Source organism: Bufo bufo, chromosome 1, assembly GCF_905171765.1.
Source record: "Bufo bufo chromosome 1, aBufBuf1.1, whole genome shotgun sequence".
NCBI lineage: Eukaryota > Metazoa > Chordata > Amphibia > Anura > Bufonidae > Bufo > Bufo bufo.
This window is the reverse complement of record NC_053389.1, coordinates 587502325-587523021: the sequence shown is the minus strand read 5'-3', so window position 1 is coordinate 587523021 and position 20697 is coordinate 587502325. Positions and strand designations below refer to the sequence as shown.

The following is a 20697-nucleotide window of genomic DNA, read 5'->3' as shown; positions in this document are numbered from 1 at the left end:
AGTCACATATTTCATTTTCTGTATTGAGGACAGAGGTGGGTCTTCGTAAATGTGGCGCATTTCACTCTGAGAAACTTCAGTTTAAGACGGGAGTATAAAAACAACCGTCTTAATAAATGATCTCAACTGAGCTTCATTTTAAAATCAGGGATACAGAGGCATAGTACAGGGTCTTGTTGATTTCTTAGGGTGCAGTGTTATGGCTCAGGAAGTTATCATATATTAGTCATACTTTAGAAACTATGCTTGAGAAATCTTTCCTTTTTTACATATAGTTTTATAGTTTTAAACGCTAAGGAATATGTATAAAAAAAATACTAATGATTGATGTAAAAAAAAAAAAATTGACAATGCCTTTCTAACAATGCTAGGACCAGCTGTGTACCTCACATGGATCTTGAGATCTTCCTGTTCATTGCTCCATTTGTTCTCCTAGATTTATTTCAAGCTAGCAGCTCATTGGGCGTGTCCTTTCTCAGGGGTTGTGTCATTTTGCTGCCGTTGGTGGCAGTTGAAGGATGAAACTGAGCATGTGCATCAACCTCACTGAGGACGATAGAGAAATTAGAAATAGAACAAACAGCAGGTGGTGCTCTACAGATGGATTTCATAGCATGACAGTAGCTCTAATACATGTTTATTACATGTATTACAAAAGTATTCAGATCTAGGTGCCAATCTGATAATGATGATCTATTCCTGAGGATGGATCATCATTATATATTACTGGATGACCCCTTTAAGGAGCCCAGTACAGAACCTGGCACCTTATGAGATCATTGTTTTATTTTATTTTTTTATTTTTGTGTACAAAGTTGATGATTATGAAAATATTAAATTGAATATAAAATTCATAAAAATAGTGGGACAGATTTACTAATGAAAAGGCACCATAATCCTGACGATTTTCCAACTGGTTGTATTACCAAGGATTACATTAAGACAGTTATTTAAAATTAAGTAATCAGTATTGGCCTGTGTATTGACCTGTGTTCTTATTTCTTGACAGGACCAAAGGGAGCAGACGTATTATATTGAAGATCATAAAACAATTTGGCTACAAATATGGCATCTGTGAGATGGAGCTGGGTTTGCACCATCTCCCACTTCATGTTATTAGCCACCGTGTCAGCTATCTCCCAAAAGACAAAGAGAAATTTTACCACTTTCTATACGGAACAAGCTGACTGGACTTTCAATCACTTGGTAGTTGATGAAAGAACTGGACACATTTACATAGGAGCTATTAACAGGATCTACAAACTTTCTGAAGACTTGAAGGTCTTACTGACCCACCAGACTGGACCAGATGAAGACAACCCAAAGTGTTATCCTCCTAGGATAGTCCAGCCTTGCAATGAACCGTTGGTATATACTAATAATGTAAACAAAATGCTGCTAATTGACAATAAAGAAAATAGGTTGATAGCCTGTGGAAGCCTCTATCAGGGTATCTGCAAGCTTCTGAGATTGGAGGACCTCTTTAAACTTGGTGAGCCATTCCATAAAAAAGAACATTACCTTTCAGGGGTTAATGAGAGTGGCTCTGTTTTTGGAGTTATTGTTTCAAACAACAATTTAGATGATAAATTGTTTATTGCCACATCTGTTGATGGGAAACCAGAATACTTTCCTACCATTTCGAGCAGAAAACTCACCAGGAACTCTGAAGCTGATGGAATGTTTGCATATGTGTTCCATGATGAATTTGTTGCATCAATGATAAAAATACCTTCAGATACTTTTAATGTTATTCCAGATTTTGATATTTACTACATATATGGCTTTAGTAGTGCAAACTTTGTTTACTTCTTGACACTTCAGCCAGAGATGACGTTACCACCTGGTTCCGGTACAAAGGAGCAGGTCTACACATCAAAATTAGTCCGTTTGTGCAAGGAGGACACAGCTTTTAATTCATATGTTGAGGTTCCAATTGGATGTGAGAAAAATGGCGTGGAGTACAGACTTCTTCAGGCTGCTTACTTGTCCAAAGCTGGATCAATTCTTGCAAAGTCTTTAGGAATCAAACCTGGTGATGATGTTCTATTTACCATCTTCTCTAAGGGTCAGAAGAGGCGAACAAAGTCACTGGATGAGTCTGCCTTGTGTGTGTTTGCTCTTAAACAAATCAATGATAGAATTAAAGAAAGACTACAATCTTGCTACAAGGGTGAAGGCACTTTAGATCTTGCATGGCTGAAAGTGAAAGACATTCCCTGCAGTAATGCGGTAAGACAACGTTATGGATTTAATGAAATGACTTGTATGATATAAGAACAACTATGAATATACAATAGAAATACAATTGTCAGTAATCTTCAAAATATTAGGAAATACATTTGCTGCTTGTCTTTTAAAATGTTTCACATGTTACTAGTTGTTCATTGAATACCAGTTGAATTGAATTGCATCCCTTCCTATTTTTTTTGCATTTCAGTGTTAATGCCCATTTCTAAAAAATCCTTCTCTAGTTGTATGACAGTAAATAAAAAATAGTCAGTAGTAACCTTGTCAGACACCGTAATACACAATGTGGAACTTGCTCCTAGTTTAAGATTTTTTTCACGTGGATATGTCCCTTTCAGTAATACATGCTGGGTGTAAATTCTCTGGCTGTGATTTATCATGACTTCACTCCAGAATTCTGTCTTCAAAAGGTTGCAAATTGGGGCTTTTGCGACTTTTTGGACTTTCTTGCACAAGAAAAATTGCACCTTTTTGCATTTTACACCACTCACTCCAGTTTTAAAATATGGGTAGGAGAGTGTGTTTAATTAGCTATGTGAATGAGTTTTACTCCAGATTTATCACTGAGACTTTTTACAAAGTTGCAATCTGACTCCAGGAAGAGGCAGGAGTAGGAAAAGTGGAGTAGTTTTTCTAGACAAAAGTGTTAGGTTTAAGGATAAAACTAATTTATCAAGCAATATGTGGCATTTGATAAATGATAATTCTCTCCCTGTGTGTCCAGGATGCTGCTATCTTCACTAAATCTCCATGGACTGCTTTGCTCTTCTACACTCCACAAGGGATCTCTTCTTATTATTTTAAAAGACAACATATAACTTAGCCCCTTCCACTGCTGACTGCAGTGTACGCTTTTTCCCAATATCTATATATATATATATATATATATATGTGAGAGAAAGTAGGGAAGCAGGAAAAGATGACACAGCTAGCAGTGTTCTGTCACATCTATGTCAGATTCAGCAGGACAGCTAGCTGGGTGAGTTTTTATAAAGTCTGTATTTAGAACGTTGCTCAATTTTCATTTCAGTGCAAAAGAGTCCATAGCCTTTAAATCAGCCTAATAGTTCATCATTTTCAGTATTCATATGGAAAATGAAGAATCCAGGATCATCTAATAAATGGCAGGAAACAGTTAAGAAAGTCAAGTGTTTAAAACAACTGGAACATTATATCATGTGCCAAAGATGACATTGGTTAGACCTTCAGAACTGTAGCCACTAGCCAGTAAACTCATAAAATCTGGTGAGCTACAGACATGGACTATGCAGCACACCAATAATCGCTCCCAGTAACTAATGTAGAGATGCCTAAAGACAAAATCTAAATAAAAGATTTCTTTTATAAAGAGGTCAACATCTAGAATATAGGTAGGCGGCATATTACCCAATGGATTTGATGTTTTGATGACTGCCACTTCACTATACTGCTGCCTGTTCAGATCATTGTACAGTATAATTTAGTCAAGTATGTTGGGCTACTTGGTTGGTGTGTTTGTGATGGAAATAATTATATGTTAGAACTGATTTATTTTTTCAAATATATGCCATTAGAAAGAGGATAGATGTTTTCCCTGATAAATGACTCACATTGCCAAGACCTTTTTTAATTTCAGCCACTTTTTGCAGAGACTCTTCTAATGCCAGTAACATTAAACAGGCATCCTATGTATCCTGCAGTGTTGCAACCACCCCCCACCCAAACATTACCAGGTATATGTGGCACAGGTAACTGTGTATGAAGAAATTAATCACACAGTCCCTTGGTTACTCAGAGTTGCTGTTAAGATCATTTATGATTTAATTTGTATTATGGAAAACACAATAGTTGGTCTCAAATTAAAAAAATTGGATTTTGTTTTCACAGAAAGAGTGACATTTTTTCACATCTTGTATTGCAGTTAAGCCCTTTTCAAGTGAATGTGAGATGCAACATTGTAATATGCCATATAGTATTTGCTATACTAGACACAACTTTTAAAATATCATTGTAGGAAACCCCTTTAAAGAGGACTTTTCACCACTCCTGACATGTATGTTTTAATAACTTCATGCATCCCCAAATGTAACAACAATTCTGGAGCATCTATTCTTCTGGCTCTATGTTGTGCCATTCCTTTATTATTTCTACTAGAAGTTATAATTGAATTACTAGAAGTCTGCAACAAGGGTACAGAGGGGTGGTAACAAGTTGGGTGTGTGTACCTGAACAGTCTGAAAATGGCAGCACTGATTGGGTAGAGGGAGACTGCGCAGAGCCACACCCCTAACTGGTTACCGCCCCTCTGTACCCTTACTGCAGACTGCTAGCAATTCATTCATAACTTCTAGTAGAAATAATAAAGGAATGGCACAAATAGCCATACAAATAGCTGCTCCAGGATTGTTATTACATGGGGAATGCATGAAGCTATTAAAACAGGCATGTCAGGAGTGGTGAACGGTCCTCTTTAAGGTCACCATAGGTCACCTATAGGTGTTTCAATAATTATTAGACAGAAGCAAATAATAATTATTAGGTCTTTGGTACTACACAATTGGCATTATATTGTCAGTATAACACCAAAGAATAGCAACAACCGGAGATATACAAATAAATAAATCTTTATTATCACATGATTTTAAAAACACACATAAAAAATAACAATCTCAGGTTGTCATAGAAAACATGGGGCAAAACGCCCTAGCAAGTAAACATGTACTCATAACATATCAATCCTATCACAGCCACATCAATCACAGTACAACAATATCACAATATCATAGCATCATACCAACCACGTGTCCTGCGCCCCGACTCGCGTTTCGCTCAATGCTTCATCACCCCCTGCATTCACCCCCTGATGAAGCATTGAGCGAAACGCGCGTCAGGGCGCAGGACACGTGGTTAGTATGATGCTATGATATTGTGATATTGTTGTACTGTGATTGATGTGGCTGTGATAGGATTGATATGTTATGAGTACATGTTTACTTGCTAGGGCGTTTTGCCCCATGTTTTCTATGACAACCTGAGATTGTTATTTTTTATGTGTGTTTTTAAAATCATGTGATAATAAAGATTTATTTATTTGTATATCTCCGGTTGTTGCTATTCTTTGGTGTTATATTTTGGGGCATGTACCCGGAGCACATGTTTTTTGGCCCTTATGTGTGATAGGTGTTAATTATATTGTCAGTGCAAATCTGTTAAGATACATATAGTGTCCCTAGTCCCTAGTCCCCTATTACACCCAATAGCTATAATGCCCATCTGTAGTGCCACAGGAGTTATAATGCCCCCTGTAATGCTCTCAATAGATATAATGGCCCTGTGTAGTTCTTCCAGTGGGTATAATGCCCCTATTAAGTGTAATGCTCCTAGTTCTCCCTACAGTGCCCAGTAAGTGTAATGTCCTTTATTCAGTAGTGCCCCGGTAGTTATAATGTTATATAATATGTCTGTAGTGCCCCTAGTAGGAGTAATGCTCCCCTTTAGTGCCCCCAGTTAGGTATAATGCCCCCTGTAATGTACCCAGTATTATAGTGCACCTCTGTTGTGTCTCCAGTACTTACATTGTCCCGTAGTGTCCCCAGCAGTATTATAGTGCCCCCAGTATTTATAGGCCCCCTTTAAATATTAAGCACACGCTAGCAAACATTAAAGTTATTTTTGGTGGATTTGTATTTTATTATTATTAGAGATGAGTGACTTTTTAAAAAATTTGAATCGCCGATTCGCCAAATTTTCCAGGAAAAATTTGGTTTGATCTGAATAAATTTGCAGCGAATTACGTTAAAAAACAGTTATTTCCTAGCTGCAGAGAGCCTTTATAGTGGTGTAGAACACTGTGCCTTGCACTAACACGCATAGGGAGTCTGCTGTGGTAGTGAAATAATACTGTCAGTCAGTATGACATGCAGATGACAGGTGTCGCTCTTAGAATCACTGCACACTTCACTTATTTGGGCAGTCACGGGGCCAAAATTGACCAAATAACTCAAGTATCAACTCAGCCTTTCAGGTCGATGTTAGCGTCAGCTAATTCCACATAGATGTCTACAGAGCATGTTCTATTAAACGCGTATACAAGTAGAGCATCCCAGACAGGGTGGAGAGGGTGTCAGCAGTAAGTTTGTGTTGACGTCACTGATTAATTTTCCCCATTCTCTGATCCGTCAGAACAATTACTCAGAAAAAACGGATCCTGTCTGTGGAGCATACGAATTCACTAGGTCAGCATTTGCTCAATAATCCATCAGTATTGCTAAAGGCAAAAAAAAAAAGGAGTGGATCTAAAACAGAGATGACTCGTGAATGGAATACTTGCATGTCTTCTGTGTTTTCTACCCATTCCTGCTTTTGGCTACCAAATCATAAGCCAATTCTGATTGGTTCATACAGGCCTTACAGCTGCTACACAGACAGGATCCGTTGTGCGTCTCGTTTTTCCTTCTTTCTGACAGATCAGAAGAAGTGTCAAATAAATGATGATGCCAGCCAAGCCGAAAGCCAAAATAGTGGACCAGTCATAAAGTGGGGAGGGTGGGAACAGCATGAGCAGTCCACAGAGTGGACCTATGACATAATGGTGAGGTGAAAGCAGCATGAGGAGACCACAGAGTGGCCCAATGACAGAGTCTGGAGGTGGCAGCAGCAGCATCAGGAGGAGGCAACAGAGCGGCACAATGACAGAGTCTGGAGGTGGCAACAGCATGAGTAGGCCACAGAGTGGCACAATGACAGAGTCTGGAGGTGACGGCAGCATCAGGAGGCCACAGAGTGGCAAGATGACATACTGTGGAGATGGGTGGCAATACCAGTACCCGCTGAAGATGGTGGGTGAAAGAAGGAGCACTTGGCATCAGATGTGTGGCATCAGACGGGTAACAGCATCAGAATAGTAGCTGAGGCAGGTAGCCAGAAGAAACCGGTCTCTTTTGTCAAATTGTTGGTGTGGCACCATGGATGATCTAGTCTGATGCATCAGGCATTGGTGTGTGGAAATCCTGGCTGATCCACGCCTGATTCATCTTGATGCAGTGTCCCACTATGTGCTATATGTGGGCACTTTAAACTCTTGCTAAATGTCATATCAAATGTGTTGTGGTATCATGCTGTAATTCCCTTTAACAGGCTGGCAGTGTCATTTACCTTTATTTGCCCTAGGTGGTGCTTGCACCACTTATATATATAGCTGGGGGGACGGCGGTGTAAAGTTAGTGTGTCCGATGCTAATGAAGAGATAAGGAAGTTAATGGAGGAGGTGGAAATTTGTATTTCCACCCAAAAATTTCAAAAAAGATTTTAACGCATATAAGCGTAGCGCTTAATGCAGAATACAAGATTTTTTCTCGAACTATATAATTCAAAAAAGATTTTACCGCATATATTCGCAGCGCTTAATGCAGAATACAAGATTTTTTTTACCACCTAAATAATTCTAAAAAGATTTTACCGCATATAAATGCAGTGCTTAATGCTGAATTCAAGATTTTTTGTCCACCGAAATAATTCAAAAAAGATATAACCCCAGCACTGACCGCTGAATAAATTTAGTTTTTCGACCGAAATACTTCAATAAATATTTTGCCACATATAAACGCCGCACTGACTGACTGCTACTACCATGAACCCCTGCTACTTCCTGGGTAGGTAGGCTGCTGCGAATCAGGTGCTCTACCCCGGGCACATTTGGCTCCCGACCTCCCACTGCTGCCACCCTGCTGAATCACAGCCATGCTTTTAATACATGTAACCGCCAACACATCTAACAGCCACCGATGTAAACTGAGAATGCATTTTTCTGTTTGTGCTGAAATAGGCCACTAAACGCTTTCAACACATCTAACCACCGCCGATGTGAACTGAGAATGTATTTTTCTGTTTATACTGAAATACAAAATAAGACATATAACTGCTGCACCGACTGATTGCTACATCCGCTACTTCCATGAAACTCTGCACCACTACTTCCCAGGCAGGTAGGCTGCTGCGAAGCAGGTGCTCTACCCCGGACACGTTTGGCACCCGACCTCCCACTGCTGCCACCCTGCTGAATCCCAGCTATGCTTTCAACACATATAACCGCCAACGTGAACTGAGAATTTATTTTTCTGTTTGTACTGCAATAGGCCACTAAACGCTTTTAACACATCTAACCGCGTATATATATCTAACCGCGTATATATATATCCAATAGTGCATATATATTTTTCTTAGTTTACTGACATACACCCCTATACGCTTTCACCAGAAATAACTGCAACAGTGCAGTGTATATATATATGTATTTTTTTGTGTAATACGCCCCTATACGCTTTTAACAGAAATAACTGCAACAGTGCAGTGCGTATATATTTTTCTTTTTTTTTATGAAATACGCACCTATATGCTTTTACCAGAAATACCTGCAGAAGTGACCTGAGAATATATATTTCTTGTTGGAAGTAAATAGGCCACTATACGCTTTAACCAGAAAACAATTAAGTAGTGTAGTGCGTATATATTTCTCTTATTTTACTGAAATACACCCCTATACGCTTTCACCAGAAATAACTGCAACAGTGCAGTGCATATATATTTGTCTTTTTTTACTGAACTACGCCCTTATACGCTTTGAACATAAATAACTGCAACAGTGCAGTGCGTATATATTTTTCGTATTTTACTGAAATACGCCCCTATACGCTTTCACCAGAAATAACTGCAGAAATGCACTGAGAATATATTTTTCTTTTTTTAATGTAATACGCCCCTATACGCTTTCACTAGAAATAACTGCAACAGTGCAGTGCATATATATTTTTCTTATTTTACAAAAATACGCCCCTATACGCTGTCACCAGAAATAACTGCAACAGTGCAGTGTGTACATATTTAATTTTTTTTTACTGTAATACGCCCCTATATGCTTTCAACAGAAATAACTGCAGAAGTGAAATACATATATATTTTTCTTGTTGTACTGAATAAGATACTAAGATATAAGCCACTAAAGGCTTTCCAACATAACACTTGCAGCCCAGTAACAAAATGCTGGAATGACAGAGCTGTCTAATGACTATTTGGATCCCCAAATAATCATTCCCTGAACTTGTAAATCACTTTCCTATCAATGTCCCTAGCGCCTTCTGACGTCTCTCTCTGCACTAAGATGCTGTGAAATAATTCTTCCCTATCCTTTCCCTGCACTTATAAATCCTTTTTTCAGTTTTTTTTTAAACATAGAGGTCTTTCCAATAGCTGCCCTTAGCACCTTCACATGTCAGTCCCTGCACTCTGAACGCTGGAAAATGGCAGAATCTAAAATGGCTGCCGTATTTATAGGGCTGTCACATCACAGGACTGGCTGGCTGCCGATTGACTGTATGCAGGCATGTCAATATGGGTGATCTTGCCTTCCCAGAGTTCCTTGCCCCATATCTTCAGTCCTCACACGTGTAGCCGCTGTTTTAAGAAAATTGCGATTCGTTACCACAAAGTGTGAGGGAATTCGCATTTGTTCCGAATTGAAGTTTTCCTGAAATTCGGATCGAATTCCACTTCGTCAACTTCGATTCGCTCATCTCTTATTATTATACACTCATTATACACTGCTCAAAAAAATAAAGGGAACACAAAAATAACACATCCTAGATCTGAGTTAATTAAATATTCTTCTGAAATACTTTGTTCTTTACATAGTTGAATGTGCTGACAACAAAATCACACAAAAAAACAAAAAAAAAGATCTAATTTTTCAACCCATGGAGGTCTGGATTTGGAGTCACACTCAAGATTAAAGTGGAAAAACAAACTACAGGCTGATCCAACTTTGATGTAATGTCCTTAAAACAAGTCAAAATGAGGCTCAGTAGTGTGTGTGGCCTCCACGTGCCTGTATGACCTCCCTACAACGCCTGTGCATGCTCCTGATGAGGTGGCGGACGGTCTCCTGAGGGATCTCCTCCCAGACCTGGACTAAAGCATCTGCCAACTCCTGGACAGTCTGTGGTGCAACGTGACGTTGGTGGATAGAGCGAGACATAATGTCCCAGATGTGCTCAATTGGATTCAGGTCTGGGGAACGGGCGGGCCAGTCCATAGCATCTATGCCTTCGTCTTGCAGGAACTGCTGACACACTCCAGCCACATGAGGTCTAGCATTGTCTTGCATTAGGAGGAACCCAGGGCCAACCGCACCAGCATATGGTCTCACAAGGGGTTTGAGGATCTCATCTCGGTGCCTAATGGCAGTCAGGCTTCCTCTGGCGAGCACATGGAGGGCTGTGCGGCTCTCCAAAGAAATGCCACCCCACACCATTACTGAGCCAATGCCAAACCGGTCATGCTGGAGGATGTTGCAGGCAGCAGAACGTTCTCCACGGCGTCTCCAGACTCTGTCACGTCTGTCACATGTGCTCAGTGTGAACCTGCTTTCATCTGTGAAGAGCACAGGGCGCCAGTGGCGAATTTGCCAATCTTGGTGTTCTCTGGCAAATGCCAAACATCCTGCACGGTGTTGGGCTGTAAGCACAACCCCCACCTGTGGACGTCGGGCCCTCATATCACCCTCATGGAGTCTGTTTCTGACCGTTTGAGCAGACACATGCACATTTGTGGCCTGCTGGAGGTCATTTTGCAGTGCTCTAGCAGTGCTCCTCCTGTTCCTCCTTGCACAAAGGCGGAGGTAGCGGTCCTGCTGCTGGGTTGTTGCCCTCCTACGGCCTCCTCCACGTCTCCTGATGTACTGGCCTGTCTCCTGGTAGCGCCTCCATGCTCTGGACACTACGCTGACAGACACTGCAAACCTTCTTGCCACAGCTCGCATTGATGTGCCATCCTGGATAAGCTGCACTGCCACTTGTGTGGGTTGTAGACTCCGTCTCATGCTACCACTAGAGTGAAAGCACCGCCAGCATTCAAAAGTGACCAAAACATCAGCCAGGAAGCATAGGAACTGAGAAATGGTCTGTGGTCACCACCTGCAGAACCACTCCTTTATTGGGGGTGTCTTGCTAATTGCCTATAATTTTCACCTGTTGTCTATCCCATTTGCACAACAGCATATGAAATTGATTGTCACTCAGTGTTGCTTCCTAAGTGGACAGTTTGATTTCACAGAAGTGTGATTGACTTGGAGTTACATTGTGTTGTTTAAGTGTTCCCTTTATTTTTTTGAGCAGTGTATTTTAGTGCTTTAAAGATTTTTCTGTTTTTCTATTGAATCAGTCATGTTATCCAGTACTATTATTGGAAGCAAGGTGCTGTATAGCTTAGGCTTGATATATAAGAGCATCAAGCAGGGAATCCTTTTTTCTTCTTAGGATACATGAACACAAGAGGTTTAGATAACATTTGCATGAAAATAGAGTAAAATGTATACTTTCCTTATCCCAAAGAAGAATAGGATATTCATTGCAAAATGTGGCAGAGGAATTAACAAAACAGATAAAATTAATATACCGCAAAACCTAGTAGACTTGCAAAGCCTTGAAGAGTTGCAGTGTTGGGAATAATACCTTCAGAAATCATGATTTATTATTCTTCCACTTGTAATTGTTCCACCACATGGCCATACACACACACCATTATTAGAAATTATTTTACCTGTTTTATTGTAAGAATTTATTGATGCAAACTAAGAATTGCTTTCAGGATTTTGCTCATCTTAAAGTTGAATTAAAGCATTGAACATGACTTTATCATATCATAATACATATTTATAGTATTTCACTAGAAATCCGTAATTAAACAGTATGGATAAACAGGAGATAATTAAGCTATGCTTGAGAAAGACTGGGGTGTATTTTTACATATACCCATGCTGGGTGAGAGAAATATCTCTCTAAAATGACAACTTTGTATAAAAAAATGGGAAAAGTTGACTTTTACAGATATATTTCTCTCACCCAGCATGGGTATATGTAAAAATACACCCCAAAACACATTGCCCTACTTCTCCTGAGTACGGCGATACCACATGTGTAACACTTTTTTGCAGGCTAGGTGCGCAAAGGGGCCCAAATTCCAATGAGAATCTTTACGATTTCACAGGGCATTTTTTACGCATTTGTATTCCAAACTACTTCTCACGCTTTAGGTCCCCTAAAATGCCAGGGCAGCATAAATACTCCACAAGTGACCCCATTTTGGAAAGAAGACACCCCAAGGTATTCCATGAGGGGCATGGCGAGTTCCTAGAATATTTTTTTTTTGGCACAAGTTAGCGGAAAAAGTTTTTTTTTTTTTTTTCTTTTACAAAGTCTCATATTCCACTAACTTGTGACAAAAAATAAAATTTTACATGAACTCGCCATGCCCCTCACGAAATACCTTGGGGTGTCTTCTTTCCAAAATGGGGTCACATGTGGGGTATTTATACTGCCCTGGCATTTTAGGGGCCCTAAAGCGTGAGAAGTCTGGAATATAAATGTCTAAACATTTTTACGCATTTGGATTCCGTGAGGGGTATGGTGAGTTCATGTGAGATTTTATTTTTTGTCACAAGTTAGTGGAACATGAGACTTTGTAAGAAAAAACAAAAAAAATAAAATCTATTTCCGCTAACTTGTGACAAAAAATGTATAAATATTCTATGAACTCGCCATGCCCCTAAAAAGTGATCTTTATAGTGCCGCAGCGATTTTACGGTGTTTTTGCAGTTATCAGAAAAAAATAATATTCTGTCACTGCGGTGGGGCGGACTGAACGCAAGTGTGCGCACAAGATCAGGCCTGATCGGGCAAACACTGCGTTTTTTGTAGAGCCTATAAAACATGTCCTATTCTTGCGGACAAGAAAAGGCATTTTCTATATAGTTCTGGCAATGTGCGGATCCGCAAAATGCGGAAAGCATATTGCCGGTGTCCGTGTTTTGCGGATCCGCGGTGTCCGTGTTTTGCGAATCCGTGGATCCGCGGATCCGCAAAACACATACGGACGTCTGAATGGAGCCTTACAGGGGGGTGATCAATGACAGGGGGGTGATCAGGGAGTCTATATGGGGTGATCACCCCCCTGTCATTGATCACCCTCCTGTAAGGCTCCATTCAGACATCCGTATGTGTTTTGCGGATCTGCGGATCCGCAAAACACATACGGACGTCTGAATGGAGCCTTACAGGGGGGTGATCAATGACAGGGGGGTGATCAGGGAGTCTATATGGGGTGATCACCCCCCTGTAAGGCTCCATTCAGACATCCGTATGTGTTTTGCGGATCCGCGGATCCGCAAAACACATACAGACATCTGAATGGAGCCTTACACGGAGGTGATCAATGACAGGGGGGTGATCAGGGAGTCTATATGGGGTGATCACCCCCCTGTCATTGATCACCCCCCTCCCCTGTAAGGCTCCATTCAGACGTCCGTATGTGTTTTGAGGGGTGATCAGGGAGTCTATATGGGGTGATCAGGTGTTAATAAGGGGTTAATAAGTGACGGGGGGGGGTGTAGTGTAGTGGTGTTTGATGCTACTTTACAGAGCTGCCTGTGTCCTCTGGTGGTCGATCCAAGCAAAAGGGACCACCAGAGGACCAGGCAGCAGGTATATTAGACGCTGTTATCAAAACAGCATCTAATATACCTTTTTGGGGTTAAAAAAAATCGCATCTACCGCCTGCCAGCAAATGATCGCCGCTGGCAGACTGTAGATGTACTCGTTTACCTCCGGTTCCTGTGAACGCGCGCTCCTGTGTGCGCGCGTTCACAGGAAATCTCGCCTCTCGCGAGAGGACGCGCCGGCGCGTCAAGGAGGAATAACAGGGCCGCCGCCAGGACGCAATCCTGTGTGCGGTGGTCCTGAGGTGGTTAAAGGGGTTTTGTCACTTCAGCACGTAGCATTTATTATGTAGAGAAAGTTAATACAAGGCACTTACTAATGTATTGTGATTCTCCATATTGCTTCCTTTGCTGGCTGGATTCATTTTTCCATCACATCATACACTGCTCTTTCCATTATTACAACCACTAACCATGTGCGCTTCCACGATCACGGCCACCAGAGAGGCCGGTGCTTTGTCTTTCAATGTGCAAGCATGACCACCACTGCTGGCTTGCAGGTTGGTCATAACAATGGAAACGAGCAGTGTATAATTTGATGGAAAATGAATCCAGCCAGCAATGGAAGCAATATGGAGAATCACAATACATTAGTAAGTGGCTTGTATTAACTTTCTCTACATGACAAATGCCACTTGCTGAAGTGACACAACCCCTTTAAGCCATATTGTTGCCAGTTTGGTAAGAATTTAGCTATAGTGAATGTTTATGAGCAGTCAGGAGTTCAGAGATAAGGGCTTGACATGAGCGGCTGAACAGCAACATGACAAAACGGAAAGTGAACATAAACATTCCACCCAAGGTGTTCATTTTTAAGTTCAGAAAACTGCATTGTATATGGTTTACATAAATGCAGCAGAGCTGACTATGTGATTTGGCACACTTATTCATGCAATATAAATGTGCTGTATGTGATTCTGCATAGGACGTATAGTAGTCCACCTTTACTAATGCTTTAACAGTCCAGTCTACTATAGATGAAGCTCCTCTGCATCTTTATATCTTCCTGCATATTCCTTCTCCTTATTTTAGAGACAGAGCAAAAATTTTAAAAAAAATCTGTATTTGTCCTGACCAACAAGCCAGGGAACATAATGATCAGAAGCAAGCGAAGAAAAATTTAAGACGTGTAAGCCGAGCAGACAATTGCCTGAGGTTTACTTACCAAATAAAACATGCATAAGTAAGAAATCAAAGATAATTTTCCAATGTTGCCGTCCATTTAATGAAGCACTTACATTTACTATTACTTCACAGGAATAGTTAGGCTCCCAGGAGGGGAAGGAGATCAGACATTCACTTACACAGTCCCCTCTGGCAGTAAGGGGGTATGTCGATTTAGGAAAGTTGAACTCAGTTAAGTTTATCTGCTGTCAATTTTCCAGCAATCAGATTATCACCTCTGGCTTCTGTATTTCCCTGGGGTTATCAAGGTCACATCAAGTGAAAGCTAAAGATATCTCCCCATATACTTCTTGTACTAATAATGAAGGGATAAGCTAAGCACCACAGTGACGACAGCCCAGGAAGCACTAAAAATGTTAATATTTCTTTTCTGCTTCGACACTGATGTACCGCTAATGACGGGAAGCTGAATGCAGGCAATGATTATAATAACCCATAATGCACTATAAGTGTAAGCTAAAAAAAGCTGACCTCATGAACGTGTTAAAATAAGCCTTGACGTGACAGAAGAAAACATATATACTTCTTATTTAGGAAGATAGCGAATGGGGTACATTTAAAATTGGTGTGTGGTCTGTCTGCTTGTCCTATTCACTTAAATGGGACCAGCACTTATAATTAGATTGTGCTCACATGAGCGCCTCCCCCTCTGCAAAAAGCTGATCTGTAGGGGTGTTGGGATAGGTCTTCAGTATATACCGGCTGCACAACCCCTTTAACTTCTACTTCTACAGTGGCTGCCCAATCCCTTTAACTTCTACAGTAGTGTTTCCTGACTCCCAGATCCCGTTCCTTTGAATAGTCACTTATTCCCAGTGGATAGACATTAGTGAAGAATCTATAGCAAAGTCCAGAATATAGCCAGGGGTTGCAAATGCAATAGCAATCAGGATATAGCAAAGCAGATAAGACAGAACCATAGTCAGGACACCGGCCAGAAGTCAGTACCAGGAGAAGAAGGGCCCAGGCTACAAAACCAAATAGCAAGGCAGGAGTACATAATTGGGGAACAAGATCAAGGTCAGGAGTCAAGAATAGAGTCAATATTACAGGGATAAATAGCCATTCAGGGTACCTTAAAAGGATTGTCTGGTTTCAGTAAGAAACATGACAACATTGGGTAATAGGCTGCAATAAATAAGTTAGATGTACTTACCTAGCAAATCCAGTGCCACTATTCTGGTTCTTCTGGCTGGGTTTTGTTTACTCAGCCATTGACAACATGTGACTGCTGCAGTAAATCACTAACCTCAGCGGTAGGCCGAACAAGCCAGTGATTGGCTGCAGCAGTCAAGTGTTGTCACAGCTGCAGTCAGGTAAACACAGCACTAGATCACTAGGTAAGTACAGCTTACTTCTTAATCAGCTTATTCCCCCTTGATGTCTGTATTTTTTTTATTTTTTTTTATTGAAATCAGACAATCCCTTTAATGTGCAGGCAAGGAATCCATAGCAGCTTCTTCTACATCAGTGATTGCCAATGGTCCTAGCACTCTGACACAGCTGATAAGAGCAGTGAGCCATGGCATTGCTGGAGCAGGAGTAGAAGAAGTGGAGGTGTCTGGTTGCCATAATCTTGACGTGCGGCTGTTCGCTGGGACTCGTCACTGGAGCCCAGAGAGCTAATATTCAGAATATGGAAATCCACGCAAAGGAAAAAGAATAAAATAGTATGTTGTTAAACTGTTCTTTCAAACTGCTCTATGGAATTGTGTAAAAGGTGAACCTACAATCTACATAGGTCCAGATTAGGTAAGATTTACAGGGTACAAATGTTCTAAATAACGGTGATCACTGAAAGGTCACCCACTTTACTTTTATTGCTCTATTTGAGATAATACAGTGATATATATCCAGGGTTTAAAGCCGAATAGAATTGTTATTGTTCCATGTCCGGTAAAGATGTATTACTTCACTACGTGTTGCTGCCCCCACCGGTAGATTAAAGGTTACATGCAGCAGTTCCAGGAAACCACTTGATTTTACATTTCACATTATCTGTTTTTCCATCTATCTAAACTATCATCTACCTATTATCTGTCTATCTATCTATCTATCTATCTATCTATCTATCTATCTATCTATCTATCTATCATTACATCCATCCATTATCTATCTATCTATCTTAATCATCATAATTATTATGTAGGGTAAAAAATATCCAAAAACGTCAAAATTGTATGTATACTAATGCCAGATTCCTGCGCGTTTTTGTAAGGCCGATTCCTGGAATTCTACGATGGAACAGCCTGCCGGAAGGCTGTACAGCAGATGAACTTTACAGGGTTACCGTCTGTTTAGAAAGTATCATAAAAAACATAAAGGGGGAGGGGTCTGCCTTCATATAAAGTCCTGTTTAAAGCACAAACTCCGGGAAGATATAAGTGAGGGACATGAACATGTGGAGTCACTGTGGGTAGAGATACATGGAGCTAAAAACAATAATAAAATACTAATAGGAGTCTACTATAAACCACCTAATATACCAGAATCCACAGAAAATCTACTACTAAAGTAGATAGACGAGGCGGAAAATCATGAGGTGGTTATTATGGGGGACTTCAACTACCCAGATATAGACTGGGAAACTGAAACCTGTATATCTCATAAAGGAAACAGGTTCTTGGCAATTACCAAAGACAATTACCTCTCCCAACTGGTTCAGGATCCGACTAGAGGGGCGGCAACACTGGACTATACAGGGAGTGCAGAATTATTAGGCAAATGAGTATTTTGACCACATCATCCTCTTTATGCATGTTGTCTTACTCCAAGCTGTATAGGCTCGAAAGCCTACTACCAATTAAGCATATTAGGTGATGTGCATCTCTGTAATGAGAAGGGGTGTGGTCTAATGACATCAACACCCTATATTAGGTGTGCATAATTATTAGGCAACTTCCTTTCCTTTGGCAAAATGGGTCAAAAGAAGGACTTGACAGGCTCAGAAAAGTCAAAAATAGTGAGATATCTTGCAGAGGGATGCAGCACTCTTAAAATTGCAAAGCTTCTGAAGCGTGATCATCGAACAATCAAGCGTTTCATTCAAAATAGTCAACAGGGTCGCAAGAAGCGTGTGGAAAAACCAAGGCGCAAAATAACTGCCCATGAACTGAGAAAAGACGACCACCACTGAACAAGACACACAAGCTGAAACGTCAAGACTGGGCCAAGAAATATCTCAAGACTGATTTTTCTAAGGTTTTATGGACTGATGAAATGAGAGTGAGTCTTGATGGGCCAGATGGATGGGCCCGTGGCTGGATTGGTAAAGGGCAGAGAGCTCCAGTCCGACTCAGACGCCAGCAAGGTGGAGGTGGAGTACTAGTTTGGGCTGGTATCATCAAAGATGAGCTTGTGGGGCCTTTTCGGGTTGAGGATGGAGTCAAGCTCAACTCCCAGTCCTACTGCCAGTTTCTGGAAGCCACCTTCTTCAAGCAGTGGTACAGGAAGAAGTCTGCATCCTTCAAGAAAAACATGATTTTCATGCAGGACAATGCTCCATCACACGCGTCCAAGTACTCCACAGCATGGCTGGCAAGAAAGGGTATAAAAGAAGAAAATCTAATGACATGGCCTCCTTGTTCACCTGATCTGAACCACATTGAGAACCTGTGGTCCATCATCAAATGTGAGATTTACAAGGAGGGAAAACAGTACACCTCTCTGAACAGTGTCTGGGAGGCTGTGGTTGCTGCTGCACGCAATGTTGATGGTGAACAGATCAAAACACTGACAGAATCCATGGATGGCAGGCTTTTGAGTGTCCTTGCAAAGAAAGGTGGCTATATTGGTCACTGATTTGTTTTTGTTTTGTTTTTGAATGTTAGAAATGTATATTTGTGAATGTTGAGATGTTATATTGGTTTCACTGGTAAAAATAAATAATTGAAATGGGTATATATTTGTTTTTTGTTAAGTTGCCTAATAATTATACACAGTAATAGTCACCTGCACACACAGATATCCCCCTAAAATAGCTAAAACTAAAAACAAACTAAAAACTACTTCCAAAAATATTCAGCTTTGATATTAATGAGTTTTTTGGGTTCATTGAGAACATGGTTGTTGTTCAATAATAAAATTAATCCTCAAAAATACAACTTGCCTAATAATTCTGCACTCCCTCTATACTGGACTATATTAACCAATAGACATGACAGAACATTAGATGTGTAGGTTGAGGGACACCTGGGAAATATGGACCATAATATAATAAACTTCCAATTGTCGTTCAAAACAGTGCTTTTTCAAGGACTGACAAAACCTGATAAGCTGAATTTGATGAGCTTAGAGAGACCATTAGCCTCACTGACTTTAACAATGTCCTAAAAATTAAAAATACATTCACAAAATAGGATATCTTTAAAAGCATCTTAAACTCTCATTGTGAGAGGTACATACTTTATAGGAAAAAAAGAGTCAGGAACAAGAAAAAACAAAGTCGGAAAAATAGAAATATAAAGGAGGCAATAATTGAAAAAAAAAATTGAAATGGCTAAAACAGGAAGGTATCGAGGAAGCACTACAAAGCTCTAAAGAAAAAAAAGAATACATACAAGACAGCTAAAAGCAGCCAAGATTGATAGAGAGAAGCTCATTGCCAAAGACAGTAAAACTAACCCTAAAATGTTCTTCAATTATAAAAATGGTAAAAAAAAAAGTTTAAACCAAAAAATTTTGACCCTTTAAAGAGCGATGAGGAAAAAGAAAATGTATTAAATATTTTAATCTCCACTGTATTCACTGAGAAAAATGAAATATCAGATGAAATGCAGAGTTTCAAAGTAAATGCCCCATTAAATGTGGCCTTTCTGTCCCAGGAAGAAGTGCAGTGGCATCTTAAAAAGATTAAAATAGACAAATCATCGGGTCCAGATTCCATACACCCCCTTATCCTAAGAGCATTAAGGGATGTAATAGACAGGATTGACATTTGTTATGCCAATATTCGAAAATTGGTCAAAAACAGAACTTGGAAACTATAGGCCGGTAAGGTTAACATCTGTCATGGGTAAACTGTTTGAGATGCTATTCTGGAGTATTTCCATGAAAATATATCGTATATTGTATAAAACCTATTCAGCATTGGTTTATGAAGGATTGGTCAAGTCAAACTAATTAAATCAATTTCTTTGCTGGGGTAAGACCTAGGAGAGCCAATGAATGTTGTATATCTGGACTTCTCCAAAGCATTTGATACAGTAGCACATAAAAGGTATATAAAATATAGAATATATATATATATATATATATATACAGTCAGGTCCATAAATATTGGGACATCGACACAATTCTAACATTTTTGGCTCTATACACCACCACAATGGATTTGAAATAAAACGGACAAGATGTGCTTTAACTGCAGACTGTCAGCTTTAATTTGAGGGTATTTACATCCAAATCAGGTGAACGGTGTAGGAAGTACAACAGTTTGCATATGTGCCTCCCACTTGTTAAGGGACCAAAAGTAACAATTGGCTTCTCAGCTGTTCCATGGCCAGGTGTGTGTCATTCCCTCATTATCCCAATTACAATGAGCAGATAAAAGGTCCAGAGTTCATTTCATTTGGAATCTGTTGCTGTCAACTCTCAAGATGAGATCCAAAAAGCTGTCACTATCAGTGAAGCAAGCCATCATTAGGCTGAAAAAACAAAACAAACCCATCAGAGAGATAGCAAAAACATTAGGCATGGCCAAAACAACTGTTTGGAACATTCTTAAAAAGAAGGAATGC

At 40.2% G+C, this 20697-nt stretch overlaps 1 protein-coding gene across 1 annotated transcript in view; it reads left to right on the top strand.

Annotated features, from left to right (window-relative positions):
- Positions 1-20697, top strand: part of PLXNA4 (plexin A4) — an 810841-nt gene that overhangs the window by 117777 nt on the left and 672367 nt on the right. The window contains exon 2 of the mRNA XM_040413397.1: positions 1010-2232. Coding sequence (XP_040269331.1) covers positions 1066-2232 — 1167 coding nt within the window. The 5' untranslated portion in view covers positions 1010-1065. The remainder of the gene's footprint in view (positions 1-1009; positions 2233-20697) is intronic.